The 18,865-nt window shown below is 39.5% G+C and overlaps 1 protein-coding gene across 1 annotated transcript in view; it reads left to right on the forward strand.

The window, feature by feature from the left end:
- The window catches only part of GALNTL6 (polypeptide N-acetylgalactosaminyltransferase like 6), a 1,522,699-nt gene that overhangs the window by 1,425,794 nt on the left and 78,040 nt on the right, over window positions 1-18,865 (forward strand). Inside the window, exon 9 of the mRNA XM_089684035.1 lies at window positions 6,411-6,632. Coding sequence (XP_089540161.1) covers window positions 6,411-6,632 — 222 coding nt within the window. The remainder of the gene's footprint in view (window positions 1-6,410; window positions 6,633-18,865) is intronic.

The raw sequence follows: 18,865 nt of genomic DNA on the forward strand, positions 1-18,865 counted from the left end.
GCACATCCCAGCACCCCTTGCCATTACATACATTCAGTGCTGGAGGTGCTGGAACTGCGTGCCCCCATGTTCCTGCTGAAAAAAAGCCCTGCTGGTACACATTTCAAAACTTCATATATTCTATATGTTCCATCATGTGACACCCTGAAATAAAAAAAAGAATAAAACTGGCTACTAACCAAAATATGACATGAAATGTCTAAATTATCCTAAAAGAACACACAACAAAAACCAAAGGATAGGATAGAAAAGGAAGACACAAAATGTGAGAATAAAAATATCAAAATGCCATAGTCTATAGACAGATAAATAAGCAAAAATAAATATTGTATATGTAAAATAATTCTAAGTGCATGCCTCTTTTATACACATGGATAATAATGATCAAAAATGTAAGAAGGAAAGCACTGCTCAAACACTACTCTGTGATATACTGGCTGGTCCCTCTGTTGATAGGTGCTGGTCTGCTGTCAGAACATGTTTATCTTGATATGTAACTCTCAAGAATGTTGTAGGTTCCCACGCGATAAAAATAAACCAAAGAAACAAATGTTTACTGAAAGACTTCAGCTCAGTCTCCCACCAATTAGAAACACCCTCTAATGCTTTTCACCCACTAAGGCCCTAATCGCAGTTCCTATAGGAACTAAAAGAGGCTGGAGGGTTTGGGCTGGACTTATGATCATGGATGCTGGATGACATATATTTACCAGCAGGAACCTTCAGCTGCCTTCTATGTCCTGCCAGCAGATGTTTAGCAAGGTTAGTCTGATTTCCCCCAAATTCCCATTCAGGTAATGGATGTCACTGAAAAAAAGCAATAAAACCTTGACAGTAGTTAAAACTCTTCCACACTCAATCGATTTGTGTGTTCTTGTTTTTTATTTTTGTATATGATTATGTGTACTGCTGCCTTACATTTTTTACATCATTGTTTCACTGTCTGTTTTTTCTTTTCTTTTAAAAAGCATAAAATAATGAGGGAATTTTTTTGGAACAAGAAAAATCCCAACAAGCTACTGACCTTCAGGAGCCAAATTCTTCTTTTTTTTTTTTTGCTGCTGTGGTCTGACTTCTTATGGGTGGCTATGTTTGTTCTGCATGGTAGCACTGTATTTAGCAACATAGCAACCCTCTATTGTTCACTCCTGAGATGTACTAAAGACTATGGCCTATGGGATTTTTCATGTGAATTGACATGACCAAAACTGAGCTCTTAGTATTCCCTCCAGCCCGTGCCCCCTCCCCTGACTTCTCCATAAAGATCAATAACACAATCATCAGTTCCTCCCCTCATGCCAGGGTACAAGGTATAATCCTAGACTCCCATCTGTCCTTTCTGCCCCAAATCCAATCGCTGTCCAAATCTTGTAGACCTCACCTCCACAACATCTCCAGAAAACGCCCGTTCCTAACCTCGGAAATTACTAAGCAACTTTTTCATTCCCTGGTTATCTCTCGCCTAGACTATTGTAACGCCCTCCTCATTGGTCTACCTCATCGCAGTCTATCCCTTATTCAGTCTATCATGAATGCTGCTGCCAGACTCATCTACCTTACTAACCATTCTGTATCTGCCACCCCTCTCTGCCAATCCCTCCACTGGCCTCCCATTGCCCAACGGATAAAATTCAAAACATTACCAATAACATATAAAGCAATTTATAACTCTGCCCCAAATTACATCACTAATCTTGTCTCCAATTATCACCCAAACTGTCCTCTCGCTCCTTGCACGATCTCCTGCTCTCTAGTTCCCTTGTATCCTCCTCCCATGCTTGTCTCCAGGACGTCTCCAGAGCTTCCCCATCCTCTGGAACTCTCTACCCCAATTTATCAGACTATCGCCTACTCTGCTCACTTTTAGGCGATCTCTGAAAACATATCTCTTCAGGGAAGCCTATCCTGCCCTCAGCTAATAATGGAATCTTCTACTCCTCCTACCAGTCCATCCCCCACAGTTACTACTAGTACTAGCCCCTCCCTCCTAGATTGTAAGCTCCAAGGATCAGGGCCCTCCTAACGCTCTTGTATTGAACTGTATTGTTGCTGTATTGTCTCCGTTTATATTGTAAAGCGCTAAGCAAACTGTTGGCGCTATATCAATCCTGTATAATAGTAATAATAATAATAATGACCACAACTAATATGCACTGCTCATTCCAAACAAATGGAAGTGAGAGAGAAAAGTAAAGGTTTGGAAGCTCACAGAAGATGTCACAAGGAGGAAAAAAAAGACAGTAAGAAACAGTTTTGTGAACTATAGATTACAAGGCCATTAACAAATGAATATACTGATTACCTTTAGTGTCACTTTAATTGTGTCATCTCTATTGACTCCAATTCATCTAATTTTTGGGTAAATGAAAATACCCAATCTCACAAACAAACTGTTCAATAGCATGATGACAGAGAAAACAGCTGAAACTAGTCTGAGCACTTCTCAAGCAAACAAGAGACATTCTTGTATTATGTAGTACACAATACATGTTTGTTCATTTGCACCAGCAATTTATTTTTCAGACTGTAAGTCGGTAAAAAAAAAGTAAAGACCTTGTATTATATTTGAAGTTGAGTCTTCTACAGGAGATGTTTGAAACCAACAACAGAATGACTCACAAAATAGTTTAAAGTGTTTCTAATGGCACAAGAAACACATGGCTTTTTTTTCTATTAGAACAATTTCAATGGCATTTTATAATTTCTTTGCCTTTCTCTGGATCAACTGTGGGTTTAGGGTTTTTAGAATGCAAGCAGGGGCGGACTGACAATGCATGGGGCCCCCGGGCAATAGGGGATCATGGGGCCCCTGTGTCCTTGCCCAAACTCAAAAAGCCTATGAGAAAGGTACCAGGGGCATCTCATGGGGCCCCCTACTGACCCCGGGCCCTCGGGCAGTGTCTGAGTTTCCAAATGGTCAGTCCGCCCCTGAATGCAAGGTGGTTTTTGGTTGAACTAAGCTAACAAGTGTTTAAACTTGAATAACTATGTAACTAATTACCAAATTATCAGAGTTTGTAATTTTTGATCTTTATGAAATTAAAATCTTTATTTTAATAAATAATTGAATAAATACAAATACATTTAAAAACACGATATATGTTGCGGTTTTTCAAAGTGAAGGAAATGAGACATCATTTAGTAAGAGGACTCAAGATTTCTGATTACAGCACTACAGATGTATCACTATTGTAACAATCCTATTGATTTGATTGATAAAGCTGTTGATTTACTAAAACTGGAGAGTGCAAAATCTGATGCAGCTCTGCATAGAAACCAATCAGCTTCCAGGTTTTATTGTCAAAGCTTAACTGAACAAGCTGAAGTTAGAAGCTGATTGGCTACCATGCACAGTTGCACCAGATTTTGCTCTCTCCAGTCTTAGTAAGTCTAGATTCACACCTAAGCGTTTTGCGGTGCTTTTTGCATTTTGCAGAAATGCACTACAGTCCATTTAATATGATTTCCTATGGGACATGTTTACATCTCCGCATTTTCACCTGGTGCGTTTTTTGGAAAGGGTCAGGGAGTTTTTAAAACACAAACCGTTGCATTTTGGTTCAATAAATTTCAATGGAGACGCTGCAGAAATGCATGTAGTGCGTTTTTGATGCATTTTTTACGCTTGTTTTTGTGCATTTTGATGAGTTTTGCATTTTAATCTGCCCAGCAACAAGTTGTCAAAAACATGCAAAACACATCAAAAACGTGTAAAAAATGCGTCAAAAACACATGTGCAAAAAAGCACCTCAAAAAGCACTGCAGAAATGGATCAAACACAAACTGCATAGGTGTGAACCTAGCATAAATCCACCCCAGTGTTTATTGTGGAGATTCTTTTAAAGGAGTGTGATGCCTTCATTTGATTTTGTCATGGCTGCAGCATATGGATATGACTCACATACAAAGGCGCTAAAATATTAACAAAAATAATTATGTGAACTAATATCTAATATTTAAAACATAAAGTCCAAAGGAAATTGCAGTGTCCAACAATAATGTGTAAATCAATATTGATCAGTGATGTGACATCTGTGACAATCCTCCACCTCTATGCACTCACCAGAAGCAAGAAATAAACAGGCTCTGTATGGAAATCTCTCCAAGCGATGTGTCTTATCCACTGCAGGAAATGGAAAGATACCCCAGATGAGGCGGGTCACTTTGAGAACATTAGTGTGCACAAAACACATTGGTGAGGAGGAGCCTACGTGGTGACGTCCCGGCGCCGAGTCCATGCGATGGTCCGGTGGCCATCTTTGATGTGCCATATTTGGATCGATTACTGATCGGTGTACTGGAGTTCCATTTCCAGGAATGCCCATTTAGAGCCCATTTCACAGTGGAGGTCATTGGGGTATCTTTCCATTTCCTGCAGTGGATAAGACACATTTCTTGGAGGGATGTCCATACAGAAACTGTTTATTTCTTGCTTCTGGTGAATGCATATTGATGGAGGATTATCACAGATGTCACTTCGCATCGTTGATCACCATTGATTTACACATTATTGTTGGACACTGCAATTTTCTTTGGACTTTATGATTTAGATATTGGATATTAGTTCATATAATTATTTTTGTTATATTTTAGCGCTGCACCTTTGTATATGTGTTTATTCAGTGGAATAGGAGGGTTTGCTACTTTGTGCTAGCTGCTTGCTCATTTATTTCTTTGTGCTCACTACACCTTTTTTTGCACCTATATGGATATGACTGGCAGTTCTGTTGGAGATGTGACGCTTTTGGATTTACTATGAAAGAAAGAAGCTCTTCCTTTCCACAATAAACAAAACATTTAATGGTAATTGTGATCAATTATAATATCCTAATTCTAGATTTTTGCTTTAATGAATGTGTTAAATATACAATATATGTGGGTGTTAAGAAAATCCGCTAGGCTTTTTGTTTTTTATTTCATTCCTATATGGCTACTCCTTGGAGAGGGAAGTTATTGATGTGCAACAAAACCTTTACTTCCTGAAAATGACTTAAAAGCATCCAATCTATACCTGAAAGCTAAAGCGGGGAAAGCTGATAACTCCAGAGTATTGTGCCATAAATACAGACAGCTTTGTGGAGAACATAAACAGCCTTGTTAACAGGTTAAAAGAAATGTGTGCTATTAATCAAATTACAGGAGCTGAAGCTATAAAGTGTATCATGACATTCTTATAATGCTGCAAGCTAAGGTGTGATTTTTTTTTTTCATGCCGACATGGCAGTAAAATTAAAATATGGCGTACTGCTTAAGATTAATTGCTAGGGGTGTAAACATTTCTTCGTATGATAGTTTTAGTAGTCTTATTGTAATGATGCTTTAGTAAATTTGCTTCATGAAGCGGAACGCCATAAAGGTATTTTTAAAGACAACAAAATTTGTGAATATGTCATTGTCATGATGGCACAAGGCTGGGTTATATACTTTCACAATATTTTAGTGCTTGATTTAATGCAGAATGGTTTTATTGTTATTAAACTTGATGCTGTTGAAACTCACGTAAGGGAACTAATGTGCCTATGAGAATGTAAAGTGATGTGTCCATGAGGATGCAAAACACTTAAGGTAAGATAGGTGCATGTTACTAGTTTTGCATAGTATCATGGGTTATCCAAAGAGGGATTGCAGTGAACTCTTTTTTTTTTCTTGACCATCCCTTTCTTATTGAATTCCGATATAATCCAGTCAGCAGAGCACGGAGGGTGAGTCACTTGTTCAAATCATTCAGATGTGTGTGTAATTTGGGTTGGTCTTCAGATATTTAACTATATAAACAATAGACAAGTAAAGCAGCTATGATTAGCCTGGTTAATATGTGAGAGGTACCTAAAGTTCCAGTTGCTAGTTGGAAAATGTAAATGTAAAATGTGTATGAAATATTTCATATTTACCTGACTAAATACAATTTAAACATATGATTTTAAAATATATTTTAAAACCTGAACAACTTTTATTTTTGAATAATTCTGTAATCCTAATACATTTTTTTTCAGGGCTAATAAATAAAAAAATGTCGATTTTAATTAGAGAATGTTAATTTCTAATTGTGACTTGTGTATTGATTGCTACAGTTTCAAAATTAGTTCCAGAAGGTAAATTGGAAGTTAAGTAAAACACTAATATAACCTTCAGTACTTAAACTTATCTTATTAAAAGTATCCATGCTGCCTAGAACAATAAAAGGTTAAGAGAAAAGCAATCTGATTAATGCTTTTGCCTGCTCTTGATTAATTTGAGTCTCATTAATCCCAGTAGTGCAGTTACATTTCAGTACTTTTTCGTTTAATAAACTAATTGAGCCATTAATCTGACTGTATCACACAAAGGTCATAATTAGTTGATGTACAATGCTTCATGAAATATTTGAAAAAGACTCTGCCAGTAACAGACTTACTGTTCTTCTATGTTAGAATCTGAAACGTGTGGCAGAGACGTGGATGGATGAGTATGCCGAGTACATTTATCAGAGAAGACCTGAATACCGACACCTCTCTACCGGAGATCTCTCTTCCCAAAAAGAACTGCGCAAACACCTGAAGTGCAAAGACTTCAAATGGTTCATGACTGAAGTAGCATGGGATATACCAAAGTACTACCCACCAGTGGAGCCTCCACCTGCAGCCTGGGGAGAGGTACTCATAGATGTATAGTCACATGTCTAATGATTAATGAGTTTACATCTGCCAAGGGCACATATTTCAGGAAGTGGGACATATGTGAATTTTATAACTTTTGGTGATGAAGTGACCTTAGTAGAAAGGGTACACTATAAAAGCTTGTCCTGAAAATCTGAATGTTAGCGCTAATAAAGAAAAAGTATCATGGACAGAACTCAATAATTTTTGGCAAAAGTCTAACCCATCCCACATCACTGGCCATGCTTCTACTATTCCAGATGAAAGAAAAAAACAGATTGTTACTGCTAAACCCTTTTCTGCCCAGGTACCATTTTAATACAGTGGCAGAAAACAGTGCTCTTTTTCTTCAGATTCTTTATCATCAAGCTTACATTCAGAGGGTGAACATATAGTTTATAGCAGTGTAGTATTACAGTTTAGGGAGGCATAACAAGAAAAAAAAAAGATATGCAACAGGGGAAGGAATGTAAGTCTTTGTTTACTATTAGTAGACGTAGATAACTGTGTAATATAATGTATAAGTGTATAAGTGTTTATAAAGGTTGTTAAAACAAGGGGTAGACAGGGGTACATTGGAAAGGGTTGTCACGGGAAGGACCTGTGTGTTACTGTCTATATGTAGTATTATTTTTGGACTGGAGGGGAGTGTCTGCCAGCTTGCTTAACAATGGAAAAGGGGTTTGAAAGGGGTTTATTTGGGAACATGCATAGGGATGAGAAAATGAGAAAGGAGAACCACCCGGGGGGGGGCGCATAAGAGGACAGTAGCTAGGGGCTAGGGAGAGAAGAGAGATAGTTTCAGAGAGGGGTATAGGGAAAACAAGGTGCATGCTTTGACATGTATAGATGAACTAGAGTAGTAACATGTGTGACAATTGCAATGCCTGACCCCTGCCCTTCTCACCTACTCGTGACAAAGGACTGACCAATCTCACACTGTGCTGTCAATTACATATCAAACACACTCTCTGCTGCACCCTGCACAAAGCTTTTCCAGCTTGCAGTTCCACAATCTAGGATCCAGCAGCCTGAAAGTGATTGTCACTGGGTGAAGTTAATTCTTAGTCTTAAGTCTTATCAATAACAACTATAGCTTTAGAATAAATGTCTGCAACACGAACTGTCACCACAGACAGGTATGTTTACAGATTTATACTACAGTAGCACTTCTTCAAGAGACAGGGTTTCTTTTAGTTTGCATTAAAAGCTTTAGAGACAATTTCAACAGTTTTCCAAATATGGATTAATAAGGAAAAAGGTAAAAATGGTGTAAATAAAATATTTACAGAAAAAAGGGTGTTACAAGGAAACAAAGAGACAATAAAGCAACAGAGAAATAAAAAGTAGTTGAAAACGAAGAATACTTGCAAATCCCTTGGTTTTAGCAGACTCCAATCGATAAAGCAAAAAATGGTACAGTGGCTCTCTCAAGTCCAGTTAGGTGTTCCTTGATTGATGTTAAAACGAGAGCTATCAACTTTTGGAGCAGTCTCTTTTTCTCTGGTATCAAAGGGGTGTTGCCAGAGACCATCTAAACAATTAAACGATTGAGGAGTGGCCATGGGGGTGTCACTGTGTTTATTATTGTATCATGGCCTCCTTTACACTCAGTTTTATACAAATATTATTGTCTTCCAGCATATACAGGTGGCTTTCTGGAAACTGGCAGATTATTGTTCAGCATTATATTTTGTGTCCAGGGATACCAAACACAGAGTATTTCGGATAGACCTGTCACCCAGGTGGTAGGAGACCGCTATCTCTGTATGTGCTAGCATAGTCATGTATGACCTTGATTTGTTAGGTATGATATTCCCCATTCAAATATATACTTCCTATTAATGTGTCTTGGTCCTGTTTGATTTTATGAACTATGAGTGGAGTTTGTTAAGTTTTTAATTGGGCAGAGGTGTCAGAGAGGTTGCCTCACACCTGACTGCTTTCTGAGTAGACATTTTATAGCAAGCTATGTGCTCCTAGTGCTTTAATTGCCCGACAAATCATGGGTGACAGAACTAAATGATTTTGTCATAGACTTACAATATGTCACTTCCAATCCCCTCTGGAAAGCAATAAACTGTAGCAGTTGATTGCTAAGAGACCCTTCCAGATCTCTGACCCAAGTGGAGATAACCTGTCCTTTGAAGACCCATACCCTTATTGACTCAAGGTGCCTCTGAAACTATAGCTATGCTCTGGAAAGGAGGGGTGGCGGAATCAAAGCTACTGGATCTCTGATTTTAAAACAGAAAAGAAACTTACAAATAAAATATAATGACTAAATTCTGAAAAACGTGGCTGCTACACACACAGCCTGTTGTGTGTCCAGTTCTCAGCCTCATGAAAAGTACAGATAAAGGGCCACCTTGGTAGTAAAATGTCCCTTCTGCAAATAGGGGTCAGATCCTGAAAGTATAAACATGGTTTTCAGGGTTACAACTATGTATAATAGAATTTCTGTATGGGGTCAAGGCACTATATGTGTGATAAAATACTTCCCATACAGGAATAGAAAAGTCTGTTATTATTATACAGTACATATTATTGAAACTTGAAATTATTGGCTTTATTATTGAATGTTCTTATATGTGTATAACTTGCATCATGTACCTACTGACACTTGTATTGTTACATTTTAAGTACCTAATCTTACTTTAAATACAACCTAGTCACCTTTCACAATTCTTTTCCAAATAAGTTTAAGTTTATCGGTAGATGCAACCTTTTATTTGCACTGGGTGTTAGCTAGTCCTTTATAATGCTGAGCCATTCTCTGATCTGTTCTTCTATTCTCTCTCTTCTTCATCAAAGAGCTCTTTCTCACTAGACATTGTTCCTCTCTGTACATTTTAGAATACAAAAGTGCTTTATATTCTGTGTCAGTAGAAAATAAACAGCTTTATTAATTTCCTGTTCAAGCAACTGATTAATCAGATTCAGCTTCCTATCTTTATGATCATCAGATTATGCAGTACCTGTGAATAAGGCTGAAAAATAATACGTATGATTCATAAACATCACAAATAATTCAAGATAAAGTGATATTTTAAGTCTATGCTGGCTCCCTTTCAATCCAAGTGAAAATTGCAAAAACTTTTTTTATTATAGAACAATATTATTATAATACACTAAGGCCCATTTACACTGGGAATTGCATGTGAATCGGACAGGAACGCTGTTCGGAACCTGTGCAATTCACACGCAGTTCTCTGCTGTGTGATTTCAGCTCATTCTGAATGGGATGAAATCACACCACACAAAAAGTAGTATATACACCTCTTTTGGAAAAGCACTGCAACCCGATTGCATGGTACTTTTGTACCATGTGATTTGGTGCCTGCAAACACACTGCGTTTGGGGTGTCATTAACTTTGCACTTACACCCGCTGCAGAAAGCAAGGGCAGTGCACAATGGAACAGGGGTCTCCTGAACCACCTTCTAGAATGAATGGGTCTTAATAATTTGTGCAGCACTTTACAAAATAAAGGGAGACAGTGCAGTTACAAAACAAATTAATACAGGAGGTAAGAGCTTACAATCTAAAGGATATATTGGAATGATATATTGGTATAATCAGAAAAATTGTGTTTGTGAGATAGGAAAAGTAGGAAAAAAGAAAAAAAGTCCATTGCAGTCAGTCAGATTCCATTCCTTATTTTTCTCCTACTCTTCCTCCTTGTTCACATTTTTTTAACTAGCAAGTGCATATAGTACATGGTCCCTTTCCAATTGGTGGCCTTGTTATCCCCAATATGCACCTCTTTATGCTGACTGTAACACTCCTATACATTTGAAGCCCAAATTATGGGCATTGCATTCCTGTGGGGGGAGGTATAGTCCGCATAGAGCCTGGGCCAATCTCTAGGCTGAGTGAGCTTTCACTATAATGAATGAATAAACAAAGCTGCTTGTTCATTTATAATAGTCAGAGATCACTGAGATACACAGCCTGGCCGCTGTGGCACTGTGTGAGCCTTCACTTTTAGGCATGAATAATGTTGGGCCAATATGGTGTATGATACAGCCCAGCAGCACTGATTTTTTCATTCATAAAACTAAACATCACATAGCTCTGCGGAACCTTTGGGATCCATTGGTCATGCTGTGCAAGTGTGAAATCAACTGCTGATAGACACTCAGTGCCTCAGTTCTCCTTTAATGAAAGCTCTAGGTTCAGGATTGCTTTATCATGCTTTTTATAAATCAACCTAGTGTATTAGTTAAAGCACTAAGGTGTGACTTCAGCATCATTGCCACAAGCCATAGAAAAGAGAAGCCTGAGGAGAAGAAAGCTGGATGCAGTAAAGGGAGAATGAACAAACAGATTTATAGCAAAAAAACAACACATAGTACACACATTAATTGTTAGGCACACACTTAACCTCTTGATTACACCAACATGTTAACCTCTTCCCATCCAGTGTCATTAGTATAGTGACAGTGTATAGTGTTATCACTGATCACTGGTGATGTCACTGTCAGTCAGTTAGTGTACCTAGTTTGTAGGCAATATAATGTTCACACAAAACAATCAATATACACCTATTAGAATTTTTTTAGCCAAAGACATGTAGCAGAATACATTTTGGCCTACATTTATGAAGAAATATGATTTTTTTAAATGTTTTATTGTATATGTTTTATATCAGAAAGTAAAAAAATATTGGATTTTTTTGGGTCTTTTTTCATGTATATAATACAAAAATAAAAAACCCAGTGGTGATCACATACCACCAAAAGAAAGCTCAATTTGTGTGAAAACAATTATATAAATTTCATATGGGTACAGCTTTGCATGACAGCAGAATCACCAGTTAAAGTAGCACAAGACTAAATATCAAAATATGTCCTGGTCATGAAGGAGGTAAAACTTTACAGAGCTCAAGTGGTTAAACACAACACATGCACAATGTGCTGTCCAGCACACTAACAAACAGTAGGAGAGACAGGTCACAGATTGTTAAAGTGTTTTATGTACCAACCTTAGAAAATGGTAAGTATAGTTCCACGAAACTCATTGACTATGTTTTATATGATTCTGTGACTATTCAGCTTTCCAGCTTCTCTTTCACATTCAGGCACCTCTTCTGACATTACTTTCCAATCCTTTGGATCTCCAGAACGTTTTTTTGCAAATACACCAGAATCCATTAACCACAGTTTGTAGGATTGTCTTGATCACCTCACCTGCCTTTGAGTGTGACCACTTCTGTGCAGGGACAGCTATATTCCCCAAAGGCTTTCACTTTGGGTTATATGAGCTCTTCAACCCCATATATGGCATTGCCTGTTATCCTGCCTTCCCACATTGTATTGAACTACCTGCTTGGATAAGGGTCTGGTATGGATTTCGGGAGGACCTCACACTTTTATTTATTGTTTTTTTATGTGTAGGGTACTCCTTAAAAAGCATACCAGACCCTCATCAAGGATAAGGGATTGATACCAATTTTTTAAGGAAACTTCACATAGTTTTTTCTTTGTTGTTGGATCCAACCTTACAATCCATACTGGACTCTTCTCTAGGATAAGGCTTTGGTGTAGATGCTGAGAGGAATCCTTATAGCTTTGTTTCCAAACAGAATGGAGTGGCCAGGAAATTTCATTTAGTGGCAATTTGAATGGTACATCATATCACTTTACATGCAGGTTTAAGTCATCCCCCAAGCATGGTATTTATTTATTGTGTACTTTTAATGTTTCACTTGCCTTTTTAAAATATCTTTTCCCTGATGAGTAGTTTTTTTTACATTTTCCATTGGTATATGTTCCCCAGAGCAGTGCCTAGCTCCCCACGCCCTTTGTTTGAAAATCTCTTGCCTATTACTCTTGACTTTAGCTTTGTTTGCAAATATAGCAATGCTTGCTGGGAAATGTTATTTTGCAGAAAATTTTATTTTTCTTTCTAAATGTCACTTTTGCTCAGGGACAGTGCCAGGTGGGTGTTTGGGGGTGCTATAGCACCTCAAAAAATATTGCTAGCACCCTCATCTGTGCAACCAGAGCTGCCCATAGACTAAAGGCAGTTGTCCGCTGCCAGAGATGGCTCCATTGGGTCACTGATAGAACCAGCAGGAGCTGCCTTTGACAGCTTTCTTTGCCTGCTGATCAGCCTCCTATGACTGGCAGCTTCTCTATGGGCTGATTGAGATGGTGGGTGGGGAGGAGGTGTGTACAACTTCCCCCACATACACAGGGGGCTGGTCTGTTGAAAATGGGAAAGAACAGTGAGGAGAAGCAGAGATGGCAGCCTGGGAGTCTGCAGCCATGTGGTGAGTGACTGAGGAGAGGCTTTTCTCCTGAACAAATACTATCCCCACCCCATGCTGCCCCCCTCTATGCTGTCCATACTGCCCCCACTCCATGCTGCTCTCACTCCTTGCTGCTCCCACTGCATACTGTCCCCACTACATACTGCCCCCACGCCATACTGTTCCCACTCCATATTGTTCCCACTCCATGCTGTCCCCACTACATATTGCTCACTGCCCCTCTACATACCGGAAGGGGCACACTGACTGTTATACTCCTGGAGGTTAATTATTATTAATTATTATTCAATCTTTTGTAGTTCTGGGGTTAACAATGCACAATCCTGGGGTTTATTGCAGTGCTGGAAGTTACTGCCATGCTAGAGTTCATTATTGTGCCTTGCAGGGAGTTAATTGTTCTGCCATGCTAGGGGGTTAATTATTATGCAGTGTTGGAAGTTAATTGTTGTGCAGTGATGTGGGTGTATTATTTTGCCAAGCTGTTGAGTAAGTATTGTGCTGTGCTGGAGGTTAATTATTTTTCTGTGCTTGGGGTTAATTATTGTGCCAGGCTGGGTTTTTTTTTTTTTTTTTCTCCATGCTGGAGGTTATTTATGCTATTCTGGCTTTTACACATGCCGCATTAGCACCCCCACTTATACTTTCAACAACCTCACAGCACCCACAAAAAAAAAAAAAGATTGTCTGGAGCTACCCCTGCTTTTGCTCCACAGAGATGTTTAAGGCAGTAAAAAATGTATCACTTCTCCAATCTATAACTGTCCTTCATAGCAAGGAGCGTGTGGAAAGGTGACGCATGTCAAACAATAAAAGAAAAAAATTCCCAGCTCAATTTACTAGACAGCTTTCTAACAAACCAAATTGTCCTCTAACAGTTTGAGATAAAAACAGGGGTTTAGTTAGCACACATTTGCAAATACATGCATAAGCTGAAGAGCCCCTTCACAGCACCCCAATATTCCGCAGTTCCTAACACTATAAATTTTGAGATCCTCTGTAGTAGAAGCACATGTTTCATAATGGATAGACTGAGGGCAGGTGAGACTGAGGGAGCCCACCCCTCCTTAAAGGTACAGGGGCGCACTGGCCACCCAGCATATAGCACAATGGCAGCCGAGGTGTCCACCCCTTACCAGCACATGAACAGTACATAAAATGGCCACTGCCCCAATCTATAACTGGCTTTCACAGCAAGGAACACATGGAAGGGCGACACACGTCAAACAAAAAAAGAAACAAATTCCCAGCTCAAGGCATCCCTCAAGCATGTTTTTTAACCACTTAATTACGGAAGGTTTTAGTCCTTTTTTTTTTCTTCCAAAAATACTTTATTATGATAAGAAGAAACAAGAAAGCATTTAGAGCATATACAGCGAAAGATCACAGTCAGAACATAGACATGACATGTTGCCTCCCGTTTTGGAGATGGGACATATTTGTAAACTGTAATACAGGTCGAAATGGGGTAGAACATCACATCAAGCATATAATGCAAACCAGTGGATACAAAGAGGAAAGTAGATAAATGTTGGTGTATGTTGTCTCATCTTGAACATCAGCAATTTTGTTTAATGATGAGGTGATGTGCAGATTAGGGTAGGGTTAGCATTGGATGCTATGAAGGTTATGGTTTACGAATTTATAACTTAAGTGTATGATATAGTTGAAGTTAGTCATAGCTGTGTAAAGGTAAATGCTCTATTTGGTTGGTGAAGAATAAATGATAAGGTGTAAAAAAGAGGTCAGAAAGAAGAACAGTAAGAAAGAGAAGTGTAGGATGAAATGGTGGGGGGAATATGGGGGAAGGGAAACCCCAAAAAAAAAAAAGGGGGGAGGAAGTAAGGGGTTAAATGGCTGTAGAGTGTATAGGTAATAAAAATTTTAAATGGATCACATCCCTATGTGTTAGCCAAGTCAAAAAGGTAGTAATAAACCTTAGAATATGGTACGTGCAAGATCGGTCAGTGGGGCAACACTTGGATCAAAAAGCCCATCCTTATGTGTGTAAAAGTGTCCCTGGTGATCAGGGTATTCCCCAATACAGCATTGTATGGACATTCAGTTAGGGGGTATAGATTGATCGTGTACTATTAGATGATAGGTAGAGGTGGATTTGAAATGACTCCATCATGCCCATGTTTTCCTGAATCTCTCGGGATGTTCCTTAGCTACAGAAATCAGTTCCTCCATTTCCTCAGTTTTGTCAATCCTAGCAAACCATTCTCATATAGTGGGAACATGTGTTGAGCACCAGTGGACTGGGATACATTGCTTTGCAGCATTTACCATGTGCATGGCGAGTGATTTGCGATATGTCCGAAATGGAAGAGCGGTATGGTGAAGCAAAAATTGTGCGGTGGAGAGGTCTAGGGCATACGTAGTAACTTATGCAATTGTAGATTGAACTTTCCCCCACAAGGGTTGCAACAATGGCCATTCCCACCAAATGTGTAGGAGTGTACCCGTCGTTTGATGGCATCTCCAACACAAATCAGAAGTGTTGGAGTCGAAGCAGTGAAGCAGGGATGGAACTCTCTACCATCTAGAGTATACTTTAAAGTTATTTTCTTGTGTGGAAACACATATAGACCCTTTGTGTATGTGTTCATATATGTGGTCCCAGTCTTCCGGCAACAGTTGGAGTTGTAAGTCAGCGCTCCAGGATTTGCAAGCTTTCCTAGTTGAGAGGGCACTGGTGTTTTCGAGACATGTATAAAGCTGGGATATAACATGTCTCTGGGGAGAGTCTGTTGAGCAAAGTTTCTCAAAGGGGGTAAGATGTCTAGTATATTCTTTTAGATGGGGTGAGCTGTGGATGAAGTGGAGGAGTTGTCTAAACATCCACGGCGTTAAGGTCAGGGTAGACCATTTATTCAGAAGGAGGTCTCTGGATAAGAGCACTTCGTCTCTGAAGAGTTGGTGCAGACTCAAGCTATCTGTGAGGCCAGATCCCGCAAGAAAGGTGTGTGACATATCTGGGGGGAAGTCTGGGTTCAATCTGACAGGAGTGAGTGGACCAGGGGTGGATGAGAACGCTGTATTCTTGCTGATCTGATGGTAACAGGACAAAGTAGGGCCTATGAGAAGGTGTTCCTTGAGCTCAGATGGAATGTGAGAGTTTAGCAACCAAGGGGAGGCGGTGAGCGGGGTCCCCGAAAAAGCAGCTTCCAATTCAACCCAGGCCTTGCAAGCATGGTTCGTGGACCAATCTACTATTCTTGCCATTAGACAAGCTTTGTAATAGCGGGAGATGTCAGGTAGCCCTATACCTCCACATGTTTTGGGCATGGTTAGTTGGTCAAAACCTAATCTAGGGCGTTTATTACACCATGGAAACGAGGTACATAATGTGTTGTAGGCCTTAAAGAAGGAGTTGGGCAATTTGATTGGAATTGCTTGTAGTAGGTACAGGAGTCTTGGAAGCACATTCATCTTGAGGATCGCTGCTCTACCAAACCAAGAGAAAAACGGTTTATCCCATGTTTGCAGATCTTTGGTAATGTTACGCAGGATAGGTAGAAAGTTTTTGGCGTAGAGCTCTGTAAGATGGGTTGGCAATTGAATTCCTAAATAGGTGATGGCTTCTGATTGCCACATGAAGGGAAAATTAACTTTCGCTTGTCTAATCACAACCTGGGTTAGGGAAATATTGAGTGCCTGGGATTTATTGAAGTTTATTTTAAAATTGGCCAGATACTGAAACAGTTTGAAGTCTTGTAGTAGGTTAGGTAGTGTAATATGTGTATATGTCAAGAAGAGTAAGATGTCATCAGCGAAGGCTGCTATTTTGTGAGTTTTCCATTGATAGAAATCCCTTTATTATTATCATTTTGTTTAATGCAATTCAAGAAGGGTTCCAACGTAAGAATAAATAGGAGGAGGGATAATGGGCAGCCCTGTCTGGTCCCATTGCTTATGGAAAAGGCTTCTGAAAGAAGGCCTTTGACTCTCACTTTAGCAGTCGGTGCGGTGTATAGCGACATTATAAAATTCAAAAGACGGGGAGGGAGCCCAAGGCCTACCAGAACTGCTTCCATGTAGTCCCATGCCAATCTGTCAAAGGCCTTTTCAGCGTCTAAAGAGAGGAAGAAGCCAGATTGCTTCTTCTGTGTTAACCAATGGTGTATGTTGATTGCCCTGATCATATTGTCTCTAGCCTCTCTACAAGGTACTAACCACACCTGGTCAGTTGAGATAATAGGAATATCTTTGATCTGCAGTAAGCGATTGGCCAATATCTTGGCAAAAATCTTAAGATTGACGTTCAATAAGGATATTGGGGCGATAGTTCACTGGTAATGTATGGTCTTTATTTTCTTTAGGTATTAGTGTGATATGGGCTTCGGAGAAATGGCACATGGACTGTCCTGGGGTATCTAGTGAGTTGAAAGTTTTTAGGAATGGATGTGCTAGGACGTCAATGAAAGATTTGTAATAAGTGGTTATGAGTCCATCAGGTCCCGGGCTTTTGCCTGGTTTTAATTGTGCAATGGCCTGTTGCAATTCTTCGAGCGTCAAAACACCATCTAAATCTTTTGCTTGTGACTGGGAAATGGGTTTAGGAAGGAACTGAGCAAGAAAAGACTGGATAATGACCTTACGTGGTCTAGCGTCCCCTGTTGGATTTGGTGGTAAGGGTAGGTTGTACAGGGAGGTATAATATTTTTTGAATTTGGCTGCTATATCCATGGAGGGGGTAAGTGAGTGACGTTGTTTAGAGTGAAGTTGAGAGATGGTACGAGATGCTTTTTTAGATTGCAAGGCCTGGGCTAGAAACCTGCCACTCTTATTTCCATGTTCGTAAAAAAGCTTTTGAGTTAGAATGTAATTACGCTTTGTTTTTTTTTCCACTATGTCTCGAAGTTGTTTTCGGGCTTGGTCAAGTTCGTACGCAGAATCGACAGCCTTAGAGCGTTTATGTGAGCATTCCAGTTTACATACTTTTTGGAGTATGGAGGTAAAAGACGCTTGAGCCATACGTTTCCGAGAGGCAGATATGGAAAGCAAGAGTCCACGAATCACACATTTGTGTGCTTCCCATTGAGTGAGGGGAGTCGTTTCCGGGGACGAGTTTTCCTTAAAGTAATTGGTTAGAGATTTGCGCATTTGAGTGATAACGGACGAGTCTGTAAGGAGAAAGGGATCTAATCTCCATGTTTTAGATGTAGGAGGGGCATCGGGAAGTTGTAAAGTCATCGTAATCGGGTGGTGGTCAGAAAGAATCATTGGTTCGATGGAGGCTGATTTCAATGTGTGTAAGTCTTTTTGCGAAAGAAAGAGGTAGTCAATTCTGGAATGACGTTTGTGCGGTGCTGAGAAAAAAGTGTAGTCTTTATCAGAGGGATGTAGGGTACACCATGTATCATGGAGGAGAAGGTAATTCAATTCAATTTTAATCTGTTTAAGTGCACGATAGGGTTTAGATGAGAAGCCCGTTGATGTATCTACTATGGGATTCAGTGCTACATTAAAATCACCTCCAAGAATCAAGATACCCGATTGGAATGTTGCTAGAGTTTTGGAGATTTTACGAAAAAAACTCACTTGTGCTGTATTGGGGCTATAAATGTTTGCTAGAGTGAGCAGTTTGTTGTGTAGGGTTCCTTTAAGGAAGAGGAATCTTCCCTCCGGGTCCTCAAGAGATTCAGTGACTATGAGCGGGAGTGTTTTGGAGATCAAAATGGATACCCCTTTTGCTTTTACCTCTGTGTTAACTGAATGGTATGCTGTTGGATATTTGGCGTTAGCAAACCTAGGGATGTGATCAGCACGAAAATGAGTTTCTTGAATAAGAAGCACGTCTGCTCGTAGACTTTTCATGTAGGTCAGGAGCCGTGAACATTTCTGTGGTATATTTAGGCCTCTTGCATTAAGAGATGCCACAGTGAGTGTACGGTGAGCTCGTACAGATGTACATTTAGTGGACATTTTGTTTTAAGAAGAGGAAAGGAAAG

The sequence above is a fragment of the Staurois parvus genome, unplaced genomic scaffold, assembly GCF_062004578.1.
Source record: "Staurois parvus isolate SC_StPar_1 unplaced genomic scaffold, SC_StPar_1.0 ptg000334l, whole genome shotgun sequence".
NCBI lineage: Eukaryota > Metazoa > Chordata > Amphibia > Anura > Ranidae > Staurois > Staurois parvus.